The 18,733-nt window shown below is 32.4% G+C and overlaps 1 protein-coding gene across 1 annotated transcript; it reads right to left on the bottom strand.

Annotated features, from left to right (window-relative positions):
- Positions 1-4,680: 4,680 nt before the first annotated feature.
- On the bottom strand, positions 4,681-8,858 carry LOC113704422 (uncharacterized protein At4g15970-like). The gene is made up of 3 exons (XM_027226326.2): positions 8,676-8,858; positions 6,489-6,863; positions 4,681-5,163 (listed from the first exon to the last, which is right to left on the bottom strand). Exons 1-3 carry the CDS (start codon positions 8,856-8,858, stop codon positions 4,681-4,683), a joined length of 1,041 nt encoding a protein of 346 aa, XP_027082127.2.
- Positions 8,859-18,733: the final 9,875 nt, after the last annotated feature.

The following is an 18,733-nucleotide window of genomic DNA, read 5'->3' as shown; positions in this document are numbered from 1 at the left end:
CAAATTTAGTCAAAAGGAAAGAAAAATAGTTTTGATAATTGGGGTCAAAAGGAAAGAAAAATAGTGTTGATAACTGGGGATTTAGTCAAAGAAACTACTTTAGGCAAAATAGGGATTGTAGACATGATATTTTGATCTGAAACGAACATTCGTATCTCATTTTGATTTGTAGTTCTTGAGATTCTTTAGATTAAATGAAAGATATCTTTTAAGATTATTTATTTATTATTATTATGATTATTATTTTTGCAGATCAGATGGCAGTGCTTGTAAAAAAACCACAATGTTATATTTCTACGCAAACCAGGTTTTATAAACAGAAGTGTAAAATGATAAATATCCAGCTATTTGAAGTCCTATACCTCTCTTGTTTACACACACACACACTATTCCAAAGTTTGGTTTCCAGTCTGCATGACTTAAATTGCCGCCACAATCTTAGAATCAAACAGAAACTCCATGTCTCAAAATAACAAAAGTCAATACCGTTTTAACTTCGTCACAAGATTTGAGCATACTTGGGGAAAGTTAGAAAAAAAAAATGGCATGTAAAAGTACTACATGGAAGGAACAAGTTAACATTTTTGGAGTACAAGTACTTTTTCTTTTATTTTCCCAAAGATAATTTTTTTAATTTATTTGACCAGCACAAGTATTGATCTGACTTCTCAAATCTCTAGAACATATTATGCAATATTTTGATTGTTCACTTATGAACTAGCAATAGAACACCCAACTGTGGCTTCGAGATTGAAACTAGGAAATATCATAAGAGTGCTCTCCATTGATATTTGGGTTGCGTCGGCGGGACGAAGTCTCCCTCCTATCAAGTTTTTTTTTTTCTTTTTTTTTTGTTTTCTCTATAAAAAGGCAAAAAAAAAGAAAATTGAAATATAAGTGTTCTTTTTTTCTTCTTCTTCCTTTTTTTTTTAGTGTTTTTGTGCCATATCATTCTACTATTTTAAAAAAGAAAAAGGAATGACCAAGAGCTACATTGCATCAAAACCAATGCGAGTCAAACCTAGAATATTGTTTTGCAAATATACTAGCCTGACCTTACTCTCCTAAAGAGAAAAGAAAGTCATCAGCATTTGTGTGTGTGTGTGTGTGTGTTGTGGGGATGGAGGAGGAGAATTTGTTTTCAAAAAATTCTAAATTTCATTTTGCAGGTTAATATACGCAAATTCAAGTAGTTATATGTGTGTGTGCACACACATACATGCATACATAAATGTGTGCATATGTGCATGAATGTATATATGTATGTACGTGTATTCCATACAGTAAGGGCATATGTTAAAATTCCAAATAGGAGGTGGTTTCCTCATAAAAATTAACTTTAAAGTCAATCTCTATTCGCTGAATTATGTATATTTTCTACAAGAAAAAAATTATACCTTTTCAAAATATGCATCTTTAAAAAGTGGCATGGAAACCACATTGTATCCGTGCGTCCGGTATATGATAAAGCTTAACGAATCAAAGTTATTAGGGAAGGTGGCTTTTCTAATTAGAAAAACACTTCTTTTCCTTTTAAGTAATGATTGCGAAATTCTTTGATCTATGACCAAATTTAAGCAATTTAACTTTAAGGAACATGTTATACATTCATCAGGTTGATGCAAAAATATTTTCAGGAAAAAGGCTTCAGGCACAATGAAATGCAGCAAACCGACACATTGTGGTGTAGCTAAAATCCAAATAAACTTACCAAAGATGATAGGTTTCTTGGTACTGAATCAGCTGGGGAAGATGGGTTTTCAGCCACAGAATCAGCTGAAGAAGATATATTATTATATCATTGCCTTGGGTCAAGTTCATGTTCAAAGGATGGGGAAGACAAATCTCCAGTCTACGAGTGCGCAATACTTTATGACGGGCATCAAACAAAAAAAAAAATATTAAAGTGAGCTTTCTCTTCATACAATTTTTTTTTCATCAATAGAGGAAGGGTGGGACTTAAGAAGTAGGGAGGGAAAAGAAAAAATTGAATCCAGAACCTTTAATTCTTGAGATTTCAATTTTACCTACTAGACTAAGCCCTTGTCGGCTTCTCTTTATATGAGCTGTGACTTGTTTCATGAGACATAATAGAGTTCGTGTACTTTAAAAACAAAATTCATGAGGTCTGAACAGAAATCCATGATTTAAAGGGGAAAAAAGAAACTTCAATAAGCGATCCACTTTTGGCTTCATTGTAGTAGGACTTAACAAAAAATATTCACATTTTGATTGGAAGACTTTCTGGCTTAGATAGGCAGTATTCAAACATGAACCGAGCACGGTCTTGTATGGATCACTAGAACGGAGGATAAATTTTATGCCTATGCAATTTATGTAGACACACATCAACATGCTCTTTCAGGAATCGAAGGTCTATGGTGCACGTGTTAGAGAAATGATAGGGTGCAAAATTACTATTCAATTTATGATTATTTTCTCCTTGATTTTACCCAAATATTGTATTAATTGATAGATTCTACTTATATTTGGTTAATGGTGTCAAGTGTAGGAAAGTAAGCAAAACGTTATTAAAAGGAGCAATTTTTCAGCATGTTAAGAATTAATTTGGTGGTGACACAATCGGACTTGCTTTCAAGTCTAGAAGACTCGAGAATTTTCTGCGCACTGGGATTTTCAAGTTGAAGTCGAACTCCGGACAACTTTTAGTTGAAAATTTGGAAAACTTTAATTATATTTATTAGTAGTAGTATTGGATTAGGAAACATGAGATATTATCTCTTGTAGTTTCTTTCGGTTAATTAGGAAATATGTTTTATTAGTAGCGGTAGACATAAAGTAGAAAATGGGAATTGGGACTGCCGCTTGGTTAGTACTTCGGCCAGCGGCAAAATTGGGATAGTGACTCTTTGCATTGAGCAAAAAAGGCCGCTTGGCTTTCTTTTCTTTATTTTCTTGGTTAACTCCCTCGTCGAACGCCCATGCGATTTACTTCAGTGAATTTGCGTGGGTTATCATCAATGGAGAGTAATTAATTTTTTTTAGTTAAGGAGTAACAAAGAATTTGATTCATTTACATCTATAAAATCTAATTATTTTTATTAATTTCTTCTATTTGTTAGTATTTGTATGTTTCTGATTTAATTTCTCATGGTTGTTGTATTGTTTGAGTATCAGGGCCCAATATTTAATTCAACCTAACAAACTACTATCAGTTAAGATAGTTAAATCCGTAATTGTTTAATTATCTTAAGTTAGTGGCGACTAGCATGATTTGTTTCATGTTAAGAAAATATATGATCTAGTTTAAATAAACCTTGAAAGTGTGTTTATTGATTAGAACATGACTTTTCTAGTATCTAATACAATCAAGATGTTAAATTCTATAGACGTACCTAGGGTTATTACTTGGTTTTGGGAAGTAGTTAACATGCGTACTTTAATTATTGAGACAGTAAGGAAAAACTGGTTGTTTATCACGTATATGTCAACTATAACCTGTTTATCAACAAATAGATGAAATAATTCTTGCATCAATGAATAGTTGTATGAACCACTTTTGGAGTTATATCCTTAGCTAGAACTCGTTTATCCTTGATTTAAATTTAATTTGCCTTGGTTTAAGTATTTTTTTATTTGCATTTATTATTTATTTTTAATTTCAATTTTCTAAACTCCTCCAATTAATTTTCACTTGGAAAGAAACAAATTTCCCCCTAATCTTTGTGATCCTACTTACCATTATACTCATTTATATCTTGTTGTAAGTTGAATTTTATTATTATACACGCCCGACACCTATCAAAAAATTGATGCAAGTGCTCCATAAGCTACGAAAATAAAATTTGGTGACTCTGATGATGAGAGTTGAAGATGAGACGATATAATGTTGTCGCAGGGCGACGAACAATATTGAGTGATGGTTGGATCACTCAAATTTCAATTTAACATCTGATATGCAGAAGCAAATACAAATCACTGGCAAAGTTGCAGGCAAAGGAGTCTCAATTTTGATGTTGATATAGGAATCTCTCTCTCTCTCTCTCTCTCTCTCTCTCTCTCTCTCTCTCTCTCTCTCTCTCTCTCTCTCTCTCTCTCTCTCTCTCTCTCTCTCTCTCTCTCGTGTTATTATTAACTGGCATCTGCTTTGTAAGTTTGAACATTTCCTTAGGACAATACTTTTGAACTAGACACATCCTTGATTTGAATTTTGTGCTTTTCGGAATCAGTTGAAATGGAGCTTTTCTAGTGCTAAATATAAATTTAATGTAAGACGCATAAACTATGTGACAATTACATTGACTTAAATTTGAAGCATATATTTTGTAAAAAATAAAGTTTTTGGTTTCCACAGTGCCTTGATAACAATAAATAATTGTTTCGTAACCAAATAAATAAATAAAAGCTTGAAATTTAGGGCAAGAGTGTCTGGCTATGATTGCCAGAAGTCCCTAAAAGGAACAGGCAATATGCAAATGAATATTGAAAGAAATAGTCAGTTAAAAAACATGCAGCATCACTATTGATTCTAAAAACACTAAAATTATCAGCATTAAAATGCAATAAGCTCGAAGAACAATCTAAAAAGCTTATGAGAATTTTGAAGCAACTATTTTGTATGCAAAAGGTGAATTCAGAAACATATATCACAAATTTTGGAGTCATTGGAATTTTATTGAAATTGCTCACCAATATTTGGCACAAAAAAGATGGATGAGTTTATTTAGAACAATATCTTGCACTTGTCCAAGGATGTGGTTTTGTACGATTCCCTGGCTTTGTCATGTATATTTTCCAGTCATCAATCATCATTTGAAGGCCATGAGCTTTCGTTTCTAGACTTGTACAACAATTTGCATGCATTGTGCAAACTACATTAAGGTCCTTACTCGGCTCGCATATTCCTCCAAAATAGGCTGTGTCCAGAAATCTGATTTTCAACCCAATCTTGCTGATGAAAGGATCAAATTTGATCATATTAAGCACATCCTGATCATGTTTCGATGGATATGCTTCTCTGGATTTGCACCAGAACTTATAAAATTGGATTGTCATGTTATTTGATCTAACATAGATGAAACCACTATTTGGTGAGTTGTTCAAGTCAGTAGAGTTGAACCCAAAATGATCGCATGCAATTTGGAAATCTGCATCTGAATAAAATCTTCGAAATGGATCTCGAAACCACAGTATATCTGCATCCTGAGTTTGAAACAGAAAGAAGAAAGAAATTGAGACATTAATGTGTGAGATTTTATTTTTGCATGGCTTTTGAAAAGCTATAATATATTTAAGAATTAATTTTACATGCATACACTGATATTGTATACACTATTATCGCTGAATGGCACATACATTGACAGCTAAAATTTGGACGTACACTGGCAACGTACATCTAAATATACTTTGAAGATTCATAAAGCATCAACTCATTTGGTAGTTGACGTGAAAATACTATTTTGGTTTCACATGTGTTAATCATCAGAGAAACATGCATGAGCATTTTATTCATGATTCTAAAAGTTTACACCTTTATCTTATTTCTTTAGCATTTACCTTTTAGTTTCCACATTCCACGACAAAAAAGGGAAAAAGGATGCTTTACTAATATAACTAAAAATATTAGTTACGAAAAATTAAATTATAGTTGTAGTGGTTATTCTAATGTGTAAGAAAAGAAAAAAACCATCCAACCCTAAGTTTTGTCAAATGATAAATTCCTTCCCGAAGTTTTGTTAAAAGAAGAGACACTCATGGAGCGGAAAATTATTGGATAGATCCAATGGGAGGCTCCATTTCAAAGTAAATCATTCATAACCTTCATTTTATTTGTAATCTTTATTAATATATTTTATTAATAAATGCAATTTTGGTCCTCCAATGTTTAGTTTGTGTATCAAATTGATCCATAATATTTTGACCAAAACAATCGATTCTTCCCAAAGTTTCTTATGTAAAATCTACCATATTTATTTATCTTAATCCCTTCATATTTTCAAAATAATGATTTTGTACAACAAACCAATAACAAATTGAAGGTAAATAAGGTAATTAACATGCTGCCAAGTTATCAACCTTGGAAAAATTTATTTTAATTTTTTTAAAGCTATGTACACCATAAACCATAACTAATAAAGTGTGACACAGACAAGTATCAATAATGATTATTCTTCTATTGATACCCCAGCAGATTCTAATCCATTTGGATTGGCCTATTTTTTAAAAACAAGTTTTTCAAATATAATGTTACAGTAATACACAAGCAAAAATCAATAAAAAAAAATATCTTATCCACACAATATATCAAATATTTCAAAAAATATTTATAGTACAAGTTTTTCATATACACTGCTAGAGTAAAATATTTCAAAAACATCTCCAAAAACAACTAATCCAAACGAAGACTTGATATTTGATATTATTCACGCCCAATTACTGCACCATTTCCAAATTTCACAACTCACAAAAGATTTCAAATTGGTGAACTTATTTAATTCAAAAAATCAAGGATAAATTTAAGATATTACCGTGAAAATGATGCTGTATCCCATCTCAAGAACAGTGCGTTGAAACTCAAGCTTTCTCCACACTATCTTTAGATAATCTTCGCTCATAAAATTTGCCTTACCAGAAAAATCAACCCCGTCCGTGGTTAGTGCAATACAATGCGGGTGTAACTCCAAGCAACGAGAATATGCTTTTTGGTCCATAGCTCCAACAACTAAATGATTCAACAGAGCTTGTGTTTGATTCCCACTTCTCAAACCCTCAAGAAAGAGATCAAAGATTGAATTTGGTGCTGTCCATGCTGCATTTACTGTGGTTATTATAACTGTTTTTGTCACCGTTGCTGCTTTGCTCAAAATATTTTGCAACTTGGTTTCTTCATTTTCTTGATTAACCTTCATAATACAGAGCAAAACAATATAAAAAGACAATTATTGTAGGATGCAGATTAACGCCTACTCAATTCCAGGGAGAGGAAATGAAACTATAGTGCTTTAGGAAATTCGATGAAGTATTGGTCTAGCTAGTAATCAATGTACGTTTAAACCCTGGCAATTAGAGATCTTGGGTTCATATATAACTAATTGTAATTTTTATTTTGACTGCATGTTAGTTTTCATTCCAGCACAACTTGTGGATTATTAATTGTGAGTTTTCATCACACGATTTTCAGGTTAAGTAACAATTCGCATATATTAATTTCGGAGTGAATTAATTGTAATCATATCACTAAAAAAATATATATTGTTCTATTTCTATGCAAACCAAAGTTTTATAAACAGAAGTGTAAAATGATAAATATCCAGCTATTTGAAGTCCTATACCTCTCTTGTTTACACAAACACACTAGTCCAAAGTTTGGTTTCCAGTCTTCATGACTTAAATTGCCACAATCTCAAAATCAAACAGAAACTCCATTTCTCAAAATAACAAAAGTCAATAACGTTTTAACTTAATCACAAGATTTGAGCATACTTGAAAGAATTAAAGAAAGATTTGAGCATGCTTGAAAAAAAAAGAAAGTATTTGGCCATGCATACTTGAGGAAAGTTAAAAAAAAAATGGCATGTAAAAGTACTATATGGAAGGAACAACTTAACATTTTTGGAGTACAGGTTTTTTTTCTTTTATTTTCCCAAAGATAATTTTTTTTAAGTCACAAGTATTGATCTGACTTCTCAAATCTCTAGAACATATTATGCAATATTTTGATTGTTCACTTTTGAACTAGCAATAGAACACCCAACTGTGGCTTCGAGATTGAAACTAGGAAATATCATAAGAGTGCTCTCCATTGATATTTGGGTTGCGTCGGCGGGACGAAGTCTCCCTCCTATCAAGTTTTTTTTTTTTCTTTTTTTTTGTTTTCCCTATAAAAAGGCAAAAAAAAAAAGAAAATTGAAATATAAGTGTTCTTTTTTTTCTTCTTCTTCCTTGTTTTTTAGTGTTTTTGTGCCATATCATTCTACTATTTTAAAAAAGAAAAAGGAATGACCCAGAGCTACATTGCATCAAAACCAATTTGCAAATATACTAGCTGACCTTACTCTCCTAAAGAGAAAAGAAAGTCATCAGCATTTGTGTGTGTGTGTGTGTGTGTGTTAGGGGGGAGGGAGGGGGGAGGAGGAGAATTTGTTTTAAAAAATTCTAAAATTCATTTTGCAGGTTAACATACCCAAATTCAAGTAGTTATATGTGTGTGTGCGCGCACACACACATACATACATAAATATGTGCGTATATGCATGAATGTATATATGTATGTACATGTATTCCATACGGTAAGGGTATATGTTAAAAATCCAAATAGGAGATCATTTTCTCATAAAAATTAACTTTAAAGTCATTCTCTATTCACTGAATTATGTATATTTTCTAAAAAAAAATGTATACCTTTTCAAAATACGCATCTTCAAAATGTGGCATGGAAACCACATTGTATCCGTGCGTCCGGTATATGATAAAGCTTAACGAATCAAAGTTATTAGGGAAGGTGGCTTTTCTAATTAGAAAAACACTTCTTTTCCTTTTAAGTAATGATTGCGAAATTCTTTGATCTATGACCAAATTTAAGCAATTTAACTTTAAGGAACATGTTATACATTCATCAGGTTGATGCAAAAATATTTTCAGGAAAAAGGCTTCAGGCACAATGAAATGCAGCAAACCAACACATTGTGGTGTAGCTAAAATCCAAATAAACTTACCAAAGATGATAGGTTTCTTGGTACTGAATCAGCTGGGGAAGATGGGTTTTCAGGCACAGAATCAGCTGAAGAAGATATATTATTATATCCTTGCTTCGGGTCAAGTTCATGTTCAAAGGATGGGGAAGACAAATCTCCTTCTGCAATAGATTCATCATGATGGGAAGACGGAGAAGGAATCATAATGCTTGCTTTTCTGAGACTGAAAACTTGAGGTGGAGGAGAATGTTTATAGGAGTCTTGATCAGGCGTGGCCAACAAGATTTGATAATTGTTAAACGCAAAAGGATAACGAAGAAGGCAAGCCATGTTAACAAGAATGACTACAAGTATTATCGAAATGATGCTTTTAAGAGACAGTTTATGATCCATGAGGTGGTGGAGGTGGAGCAGGCCGCCGCTGCAGTGGTAGCCACCTGGAGATCCCGGTGACTTCTGATGATAATCTCCTTTGCCAATGTGTCCACCTCCTAAATCAATACCAACTACTATTGGGATGGTTTCTTTCTTTCTGCAACGAATCGTCTGTTTCACTTTCCTGGCTTACACTTATTTAAGTACATCCTTTCTCCAGGCCTTCACAGTAAGCCTGGTGATAAATGCTGTGAGTACTCGCCAATGTGAGATTGCCGGGAATCTTGGCATTGGAGAGGTATACAAACTTGATTTTTTTTTTCTCTGGTTCATAGATTGAATAAAATCGTTTTGCATTAATTTTTGCGTCAAATCTAAGTAAACGGCTTTACTAGTAGTATTATTAGGGTTTTTCCAGAAGACAAGTAAACAAAATATAGGGTGCGTTTTAAATTTCAAACACTATTATTCATTGTCTGAATTGAGGAAAATTTTCTACAAACAATTAAATATTGGGATCACCTTTTATTTTGTGCCATAAGGGCTGAATTAAAGAAGCCTTATTATTATTATTATTACTTGTTGGATTAAAGAAGCCTGAATTAAAGGAGTATTATTATTTTGCATGTGTTTTGGGATTACCTATCCTTTAGGTTGAAATTTTCACTTGTTGGACTTTGACTTGGACATCTTTAATTAGTTTTTTCAGTTTATATAATTCTGATCATCATTTCTCTGGCCATTATTTTATTTGATTGAAGTTTCTCCGGACAATCTATCCAGAAGTGGGCTATAAAATTAAGCAAGTGACCAAGAAAATGGAATCATAGTTTTTTTTTTTTCGGAAAATCGTTCAAAACGTCCATCACATTTTACAAGATGACTTTTTTCGTCCCTCACTTTTAAAAGTGTAATTTTACGTCCCTTACAAATTCAAATTGACCAAATTTGGTCCCTACCTAGGTTTTCGATTAGTTTTTGATCGGAATTCACCACGTGCCTTGCACGTGATCATATTTCAAGGGCAAAATTGTCAAATCAAATTTTATATAATTCGATTCATAATCCCTTACATTTCATAAAATAAATTTTTTCGTCCCTTACATTTCACAAAATGAGTTTTTTCATCCTTCACATTTTTCAAAATGAATTTTTTCATCTTTTATTGATCATTTGTGTGAATAAATTTTTTTAAATCCATATATATATCTATTTGATTTCATTTGAATAGTACGAATAGCATGTGAAATCAAATAGAGATATATTACATACTATTCGTACTGCTCAAGTGAAATCAAATAGATATATATACATGGGTTTAAAAAAATTGTTAGTTTTTTACTTATTTTAATTTTCTTTTACTCAAAATTTGAAAATAAAGAAGACATTTAATCCTAAATATTATCGAGTGTTTATATCGAATTAAATTTGGACAGAAAAAATAAACAAAAGAAAAGTATGACAAAAAGAAATTAGTGATTGGCATTTTCAAATTTTAAGACAATCACAAGGCAAGTAATTCAACTGTTGGTCTTAAAAGTGTCAAATAGAAATTTCGTATTTAAACTGAAATTTGTTAGCAAAATTATAGAATTCGAGTTAGGACTCATTAATTAGATGAACTTATTAGACAATTCAATAAATAAATTATTATCAAAATAGAAATGTCACAAATATTGAATAGGTTCAAATGGTGAAATAATATAAATATATACATGGGTTTCAAACAAAATTATTAGTTTTAAACCCCTATATATATCTATTGAATAACATGTGTACAACTACAATTAGCATGTTTAGATAAAATCCAATAGAGATAAATTACATGTTATTTGTAGTGTTCAAATTAAATCAAATATACATATACGTGAGTTTATAGAAAAAAAGCTATTCATACACATGATCAATGAGGGATGAAAAAATTCATTTTCAAAAATGTAAGGGATGGAAAAATTCATTTTTTGAAATGTGAGGAACAAAATAATTCATTTTGTAAAATGTTAGGGACCAAAAAATTTATTTTGTGAAATATGAGGGACTATGAATCAGATTATGTAAAAATTTGATTTGACAATTTTGCCCTTAAAAAATGATTACATGCAAATCACATGGTGGATTCCGGCAAAAAACTAGTCAGAAACCTAGGTAGGGACCAAATTTGGTCAATTTGAATTTGTAAGGGACGTAAAATTACACTTTTAAAAGTGAGGGACGAAAAAAGTCATCTTGTAAAATGTGAGGGACGTTTTGAACGATTTTCCCTTTTTTTTTTTTTGGCTGTGTAATTCGTCTACTGTATACTTGTCGTCGGTATGAAGTATTGTTAGAAGCACAATGAAATACAATTAATGCGAGAAAATGACTTAATTAGCCCCAGAAGGCAACTACTTCAATCTTCAAATGGCCCTTTATTTTGTATTGAGTATTCTACAATCTATAACAATTGACTTTGTCAAACTTCAAAGAATAAGACATGGCAAATTTTAGAATCCCAAAAAGTGCGTTTAATATTTCTATTGCTTCTTCTTCATGACTATTCACCCATGGAGAGGGCTAAGGATGAAAAAATTGAAGAAATTGCAGAACCTAAGCATCCAATGAGGATCAATACTGCTGCAACATAACTTAGATCAAAGAAGTCGTGGATCTTAGGCACGTTGCTTGTCTCGTATGCCTTGTTTAGGTCTCTGATTGCGCCAAATGCTGCACCAACCCCTGCTCCTAGCAGCAATGACCTGATATAAATGTACAATTTCCAGTACCAATAATTAGTGCATGAATTCAGAAATATCTAACAAAGGATATGTATCGACATGCTGATATTAGTGAGCCAAAATGTCTTGTAATTTCAAAGTAAACAACGGCCTTGTCTGATTTGTCCTTTAGGTACTAGTATACTACTATCATTTGTACGGCAGTAATATAAAAAACACACTCAAGCACACATTTTCCAGGTTACAATGGGTACTTTTTTTTTTTTTTTTTGTCGACAGAGTGGGTGTCCGGGTCAAGTCCTTAAAGGCGGCCCGACTAATCCCACTTCGGCCCGGTCCAGCGCCTCAACTTAGACCTAGCACGTTAAACGCACGGAGAAGCTGATGTTGCTGCGGAGGTTCGACCCCAGGACCTGACGGTCCCGAGGAAGAGGCGCCAACCACCAGCCCATTCACGTGGGGGCTACAATGGGTACTTGAATTGCTGGTTTTTTGTGTTTCGAGTCTTTTGACCATTGAATCATTCTGATGTATAACGCCTTCACCGATAGCACATTGCCCTTTAAAATTTAATTTCGTCCATTTCTAATATAAACTCTGTCACAAAAGTGGGTCCAAATACTTATTTGTACAGATTTCCATTATATATTTGCACCCATCTTTTCTGTTGGATTGCATTTTTCTGAATTTTTTGTAAAAAAAAATTATTGCAATAATTTGATATATGCAAGATAAAAAGATAATTGGAAAATGTGTTCACGGAAAAGGGAAAATCGTTCAAAACGTTCCTCATATTTTATAAAATAACTTTTTCGTCCCTTACTTTAAAAATATAATTTTACGTCCCTTGCAAATTCACATTGGTCAAATTTGGTCCCTAGTTAAGTTTCCGACTAGTTTTTGGTTGTAATTTACCATGTGCCTTGCACGTGATCATATTTTAAGGGCAAAATTGTCAAATCAAATTTTATATAATTCGATTCATAATCCCTCACATTTCATAAAATAGATTTTTTTGTCCCTTACATTTCACAAAATGAATTTTTTCATCCTTCATATTTTTCAAAATGAATTTTTTCATCTTTTATTGATTATGTATGTGAATAATTTTTTTTAAATCCATATATATATCTATTTGATTTCACCTGAACAGTACGAATAGTATATGAAATCAAATAGAGATATATTACATACTATTCGTACAGCTCAGGTGAAATCAAATAGATATATACATGGGTTTAAAAAAATTTTAGTTTTTCACTTATATTCATTTTCTTCTACTCGAAATTTGAAAATAAAGAAGACATTTAATTCTAAATATTATCGAGTGTTTATATCGAATTAAATTTGGACAGAAAAAATAAACAAAAGAAAAGTATGACAAAAAGAAATAAGTGATTGGTACTTTCAAATTTTAAGACAGTCACAAGGCAAGTAATTCAGCTGTTGGTCTTAAAAGTGTCGAGTAGAAATTTTAGATTTAAAATGAAATTTGTTAGTACAATTATAGAATTCGAGTTAGGACTCATTAATTAGATGACCTTATTATACAACTCAATAAATAAATTATTACCAAAAAAGAAATGTCACAAATATTGAATAGGTTCAAATGGTGAAATCATATAAATATATACATGGGTTTCAAACAAAAATATTAGTTTTAAACCCCTATATATATCTATTGAATAGCATTTGTATAACTACGATTAGCAGGTTTAAGTGAAATCCAATAGAGATAAATTACATATTATTCGTACTATTCAAGTAAAATTAAATTGACATATACGTGGGTTTATAGAAAAAAAGCTATTCATATACATGATCAATGAGGGATAAAAAAAATTCATTTTGAAAAATGTGAGGGATGGAAAAATTTATTTTTTGAAATGTGAGGAACGAAACAATTCATTTTGTAAAATGTTAGGGACTAAAAATTCATTTTATGAAATGTGAGGGACTATGAATCAGATTATATAAAAATTTGATTTGATAATTTTGCCCTTAAAAAATAATCACATGCAACTCACGTTGTGGATTCCAACCAAAAACTGGTCAGAAACCAAGTTAGAGACCAAATTTGGTCAATGTGAATTTGTAAGGGACACAAAATTACACCTTCAAAAGTGAGGGACGAAAAAAGTCATCTTGTAAAATGTGAGGGATGTTTTAAACGATTTCCCCCACGTAAAAATAGCAATTTTTGCAAAATTGCTCTCCAACCATATGTACTCTTCAAGTTGTTTTCTACACTACTTACAAAAGTGGGCTCAGAATAGTTACTAATTCACCATTAGGAATAATACAATAAGTAAAAAACTGAACATTCAAAAGAGAAGCACACGAGGAATAATACAAGAAGTAAATAATGTCAGGGGTCAGATTTGAAATTGTTGCCAGACATGAAAAAACTGAACATTCAAAAGAGAAGCAGACGAGGAAAAGAAAAACGAATGCACAATACTTTGTGATGGGCGTAAAAAAAAATTAAGGTGAGCTTTCTCTTCATATGTTTTTTTTTTTTTTTTTTTGTCAATAGGAAAAGGGTGAAACTTAAGAAGTATGGAGGGGACAGAAAAATTTGAATTCAAAACCTTTAATTCCTGGGATTTCAATTTTATCCACTAGACTAAGGCATTATCGGCTTCTCTTTATACGAATTGTGGCTTGTTTCATGAGACATAATAGAGTTTGTGTACTCTTTTTTTTAAAAAAAAATAGAAGTTCATGAGGTTTGAACAGAAATCCATGATTTAAAGGGGAAAAAAGAAACTTCAATAAGCAATCCACTTTTGGTTTCATTGTAGGACTTAACAAAAAATATTCACATTTTGACTGAAAGACTTTCTGGCTTAGATAGGCAGTATTCAAACATGAATCGAGCACGGCCTCGTATGGATCACTAGAACTGAAGTATAAATTTTATGTCTATGCAATTTATGTAGACACACATCAACATGCTCTTTCAGGAATCGAAGCCATATGGTGCACATGTTAGAGAAATTGATGCAATTGCTCCATAAGCTACGAAAATAAAATTTGGTGACTCTGATGATGAGAGTTGAAGATGAGACGATATAATGTTGTCGCAGGGCGATGAACAATATTGAGTGATGGTTGGATCACTCAAATTTCAATATAGCATCTGGTATGCAGAAGCAAATACAAATCACTGGCAAAGTTGCAAGCAAAGGAGTCTCAATTTTGATGTTGATATAGGAATCTCTCTCTCTCTCTCTCTCTCTCTCTCTCTCTCTCTCTCTCTCTCTCTCGTGTTATTATTAACTGGCATCTGCTTTGTAAGTTTGAACATTTCCTTAGGACAATACTTTTGAACTAGACACATCCTTGAATTGAATTTTGTGCTTTTCGGAATCAGTTGAAATGGAGCTTTTCTTGTGCTAAATATAAATTTAATGTAAGATGGATAAACTATGTGACAATTACATTGACTTAAATTTGAAGCATATATTTTGTAAAAAATAAAGTTTTTGGTTTCCACAGAGCCTTGATAACAATAAATAATTGTTTCGTAACCAAATAAATAAATAAAAGCTTGAAATTTAGGGCAAGAGTGTCTGGCTATGATTGCCAGAAGTCCCTAAAAGGAACAGGCAATATGCAAATGAATATTGAAAGAAATAGTCAGTTAAAAAACATGCAGCATCACTATTGATTCTAAAAACACTAAAATTATCAGCATTAAAATGCAATAAGCTCGAAGAACAATCTAAAAAGCTTATTGATAAGTGACTAATTTACGTAATAATTGTATGACATTTTATATTATTTTTAGTCACTTTGGTTATATTATTGGAAGAATATGAATCATTTTGGCTATAATTGGTGAATAAATGTTTTTAAGTGATTAAATGAGGTTTTTATCACTTTTTACTTGGATTTTGTGTATTTTGACAGTTTTGACACATTTTCGTATTTCGGCTATAACTTGAGTTACAATGATCGGATTGGGATGATTCTTGAACCCATTTGAAGATAAGAGATAGATCTACAACTTTGGTGAAGACATCTAAATCCAGTTTGAAGGTTTTCCAGGTCAAAATGCCGAATTACAATAGCAAATTTCTACTGGTCGAAGCTGGAACAGGGTAATGAGCAGGCAAGGGTATTTCAGTCATATCTCAGCCTACACAGATCCAAATGAGGTGATTCTTGATGCATTAGAAAGATAACTCAAAAGGCTATAACTTTTGTGTTTTAGACATGAGCTGGTTCAGCCTCTAACATCAAGAAAAGATTGGTTGAAGTTGGGACAAAAACAGAGCAAGTGATCCACACTCGGATCCACTATTCATCCGAACCCTCGGTTGTTTCTGGGTTAGTGGATCCGAGCTCGGATCCATACGGATCCGAGGTACTGTAGCAGCTCGGATCACTGGTCAGAAAAGGCTGCTCTGTACGCGTAAAACTCAATTTCACCCCCACCAACTCACATGCGATGCTATACATGTGAGAAACATTCCCAACTGTAAAAGGGAGATGTAGGCCTCATTTCTTGACCACCTTTCATCATAAAATAGCCAAATTCATTGCAAAAAGAAAAAAGGGAGTTCATAGCAGAAAAATGGAGAGTGAGCTACGGGAGAAAGCTTGAAGCTGCAGAAATGTAGTTTTTTCATCTCCCTAGTGTTAGTTTAGCTTAGTATAGAGTAGTGTAGCTTTTCCATTCTTGTTTATTATCTAGATTAGGATGAAGATGGAGGATGAAGAAGGCAAGGAAGAAAGCTCATGTGACAAGGGTTGTATTCCTTCCAAACTCTTTATCTTTTGTATTTGATTCCAAGTTTAGTTAATATACAAGTTCTGGATTTTGTGTTCAATATGTGTTTCTAAAGTTTATACCTTGGGTTTGGTTGAACTTTCTATAATTGTTAGTGTTTATTATTTGGTTATTTGACTGCTATGATTTGAGCAAGTTATTTAGCACTTTAGCTCTTGAAATCATGATTAATCTGGTACCATTAATTGTGATTATCTAAGGTGTTGTTTCTGCAATGAAAATTGAGATTTAACACTAGTTCAAGAAGTGCTAAACATAGGGAGTACACTCACGAAAGTAGAGGTGCACTTATGTGGTTTTTAGTGATTCATTTCATGTAATTTCATTGAAGAAATGAACTTGTAGCTAATTTCATAACCATGAAAATAGGTATGGATTAGTTATGAGTATAATTGATTCACTACGAAAGTAGGATTCAAATGCATAAGGAAATTACACCATAATTAGCCTAGATGTAGTATTCAATGATCCAAATATAGCACTTGCATGAGTAGTTAGGGATACCACAACCCAAGGAGCTTTCATTTGTTATTTTGTATAATTTCAGTAGGTTTAATTTGTTATAATTCATTGATAGTCTAAATAATAGAGAAGCTTTAGTAGTACCGGTAATTGCAATCTTCCTTGTGGGATCGACCCTTAATACCCTATACTCGCTCACGATTCGTATACTTGCGATAAATCGCGTGTGGGGTATTTAGGAGTTTATAAATGTAAAACTTGATTAGGATGAGCTTAATTGTATATGTATACTCCGCGCACGTTAAGTTTTTGGCGCCGTTGCCGGGGAAGATTTGGCAATATCGGTGTGAAGAATAACTTTATTAGTTTAGACATTTTATTAGTTATTGTGTGAATGTTATTTTCTGTCATTTTAGTATTTTTTATGTGTATGTGTTTTATCACCTATTCTTCTTACTAATTTTGCTCTTAAGTTGTTTAAAAGCAATTTTAGGTGATGAGAAGGGTAGGACAATTTGGAGGACAATGCTTGAGAAGTGGAAGATTGGTAATGGATGGTTACCAAGTGCAAAGCTCCTTTAATAGAGGTAACCAAGAATTTACTGAATGTATATCTTTTGAAGATGGTTTAAGGTGCTTAAAGGCAAAATTTGATGTAATTAAGTTACAAGTTCAAATGGACACCATGATGCATGAAATTGAGCAAGGGAGGAATGTTAATGCTTTCAATTCTTATCATGTGATTTGTGACTTGTGTGGAGGTTATCATGCTATTAATACATGTATGCAAGCACAAAATGTGGATTATTATGATGAATTAGAGCATTACAATCCTTGTTTTGATCAATATAGTGCTAATTGGAGCAATTCTCCTGCTTATGGTTGGAATAATCAATGTACTTATAGTGATAATTCATATTTTTATGATCACCAACCTGAAAGTGTCCAATATGAATCAAAACCATCTTGGGAGTTGGCAATAGAAAGAGTAGCTAATGATTCTAAGCCATCTTGGGAGTTAGCTTTAGAAAAGCTAGCAAATGCAACTTCCGACCGTTTTGATAGGATTGAGGAAAGAATAGATGAATTAGCTTCTCACTTTGGTAGAATACATGAGCAATTGAATGTATTGTGTGAAGTTATTTCTTCTAATAATTTGCAAAATGATCCTAGCATGAATCGTGGAAATGTTGTATGTGAAAATGGATTGCATTTGGATGAAAATGATGAATCTCAATTATATTTCAATGAGCAAATATCCATTTCACATGATAATACCTTTGAAACTAACTTTGAGCCTCAAGAGGTGAGTTTTAATGACTCATTTTTCACCCCTCTTGAGGAGTGCATTGAAAGTATAGGTTCTAAGGGTATTGCTGCCCAAGATACTCTCATGACATTTCCTTTGGTAAATTCTCAAGTGGTGCATATTCAAGGTAATATCTATGAAACACTTGGAATAGGTAAGTCACTTCCATTTCTCACATCATTAGTTCATGTGGCTTTTTCTATTAAGTCACCTTACAATGATCCACCAAGGCCTAAAATGGTGGATTATTCGTTAACTAAGCCTCCTTGAAAAATGAGGTGATATAGTCAAGCTATTGACTTTAAAGAAGCGCTTATTGGGAGGCAACCCAATGCTTGTTTAAGTTGGTGTTACTTTGGAGTGATTTTATGTTTAAAGTATAAGTTTGAGTTATTTTGTTATTTTTCATTTGTAGGTTTTG

Source organism: Coffea arabica, chromosome 8e (genome assembly GCF_036785885.1).
Source record: "Coffea arabica cultivar ET-39 chromosome 8e, Coffea Arabica ET-39 HiFi, whole genome shotgun sequence".
Lineage (NCBI taxonomy): Eukaryota > Viridiplantae > Streptophyta > Magnoliopsida > Gentianales > Rubiaceae > Coffea > Coffea arabica.
This window is presented reverse-complemented; position numbering and strand designations above follow the sequence as displayed.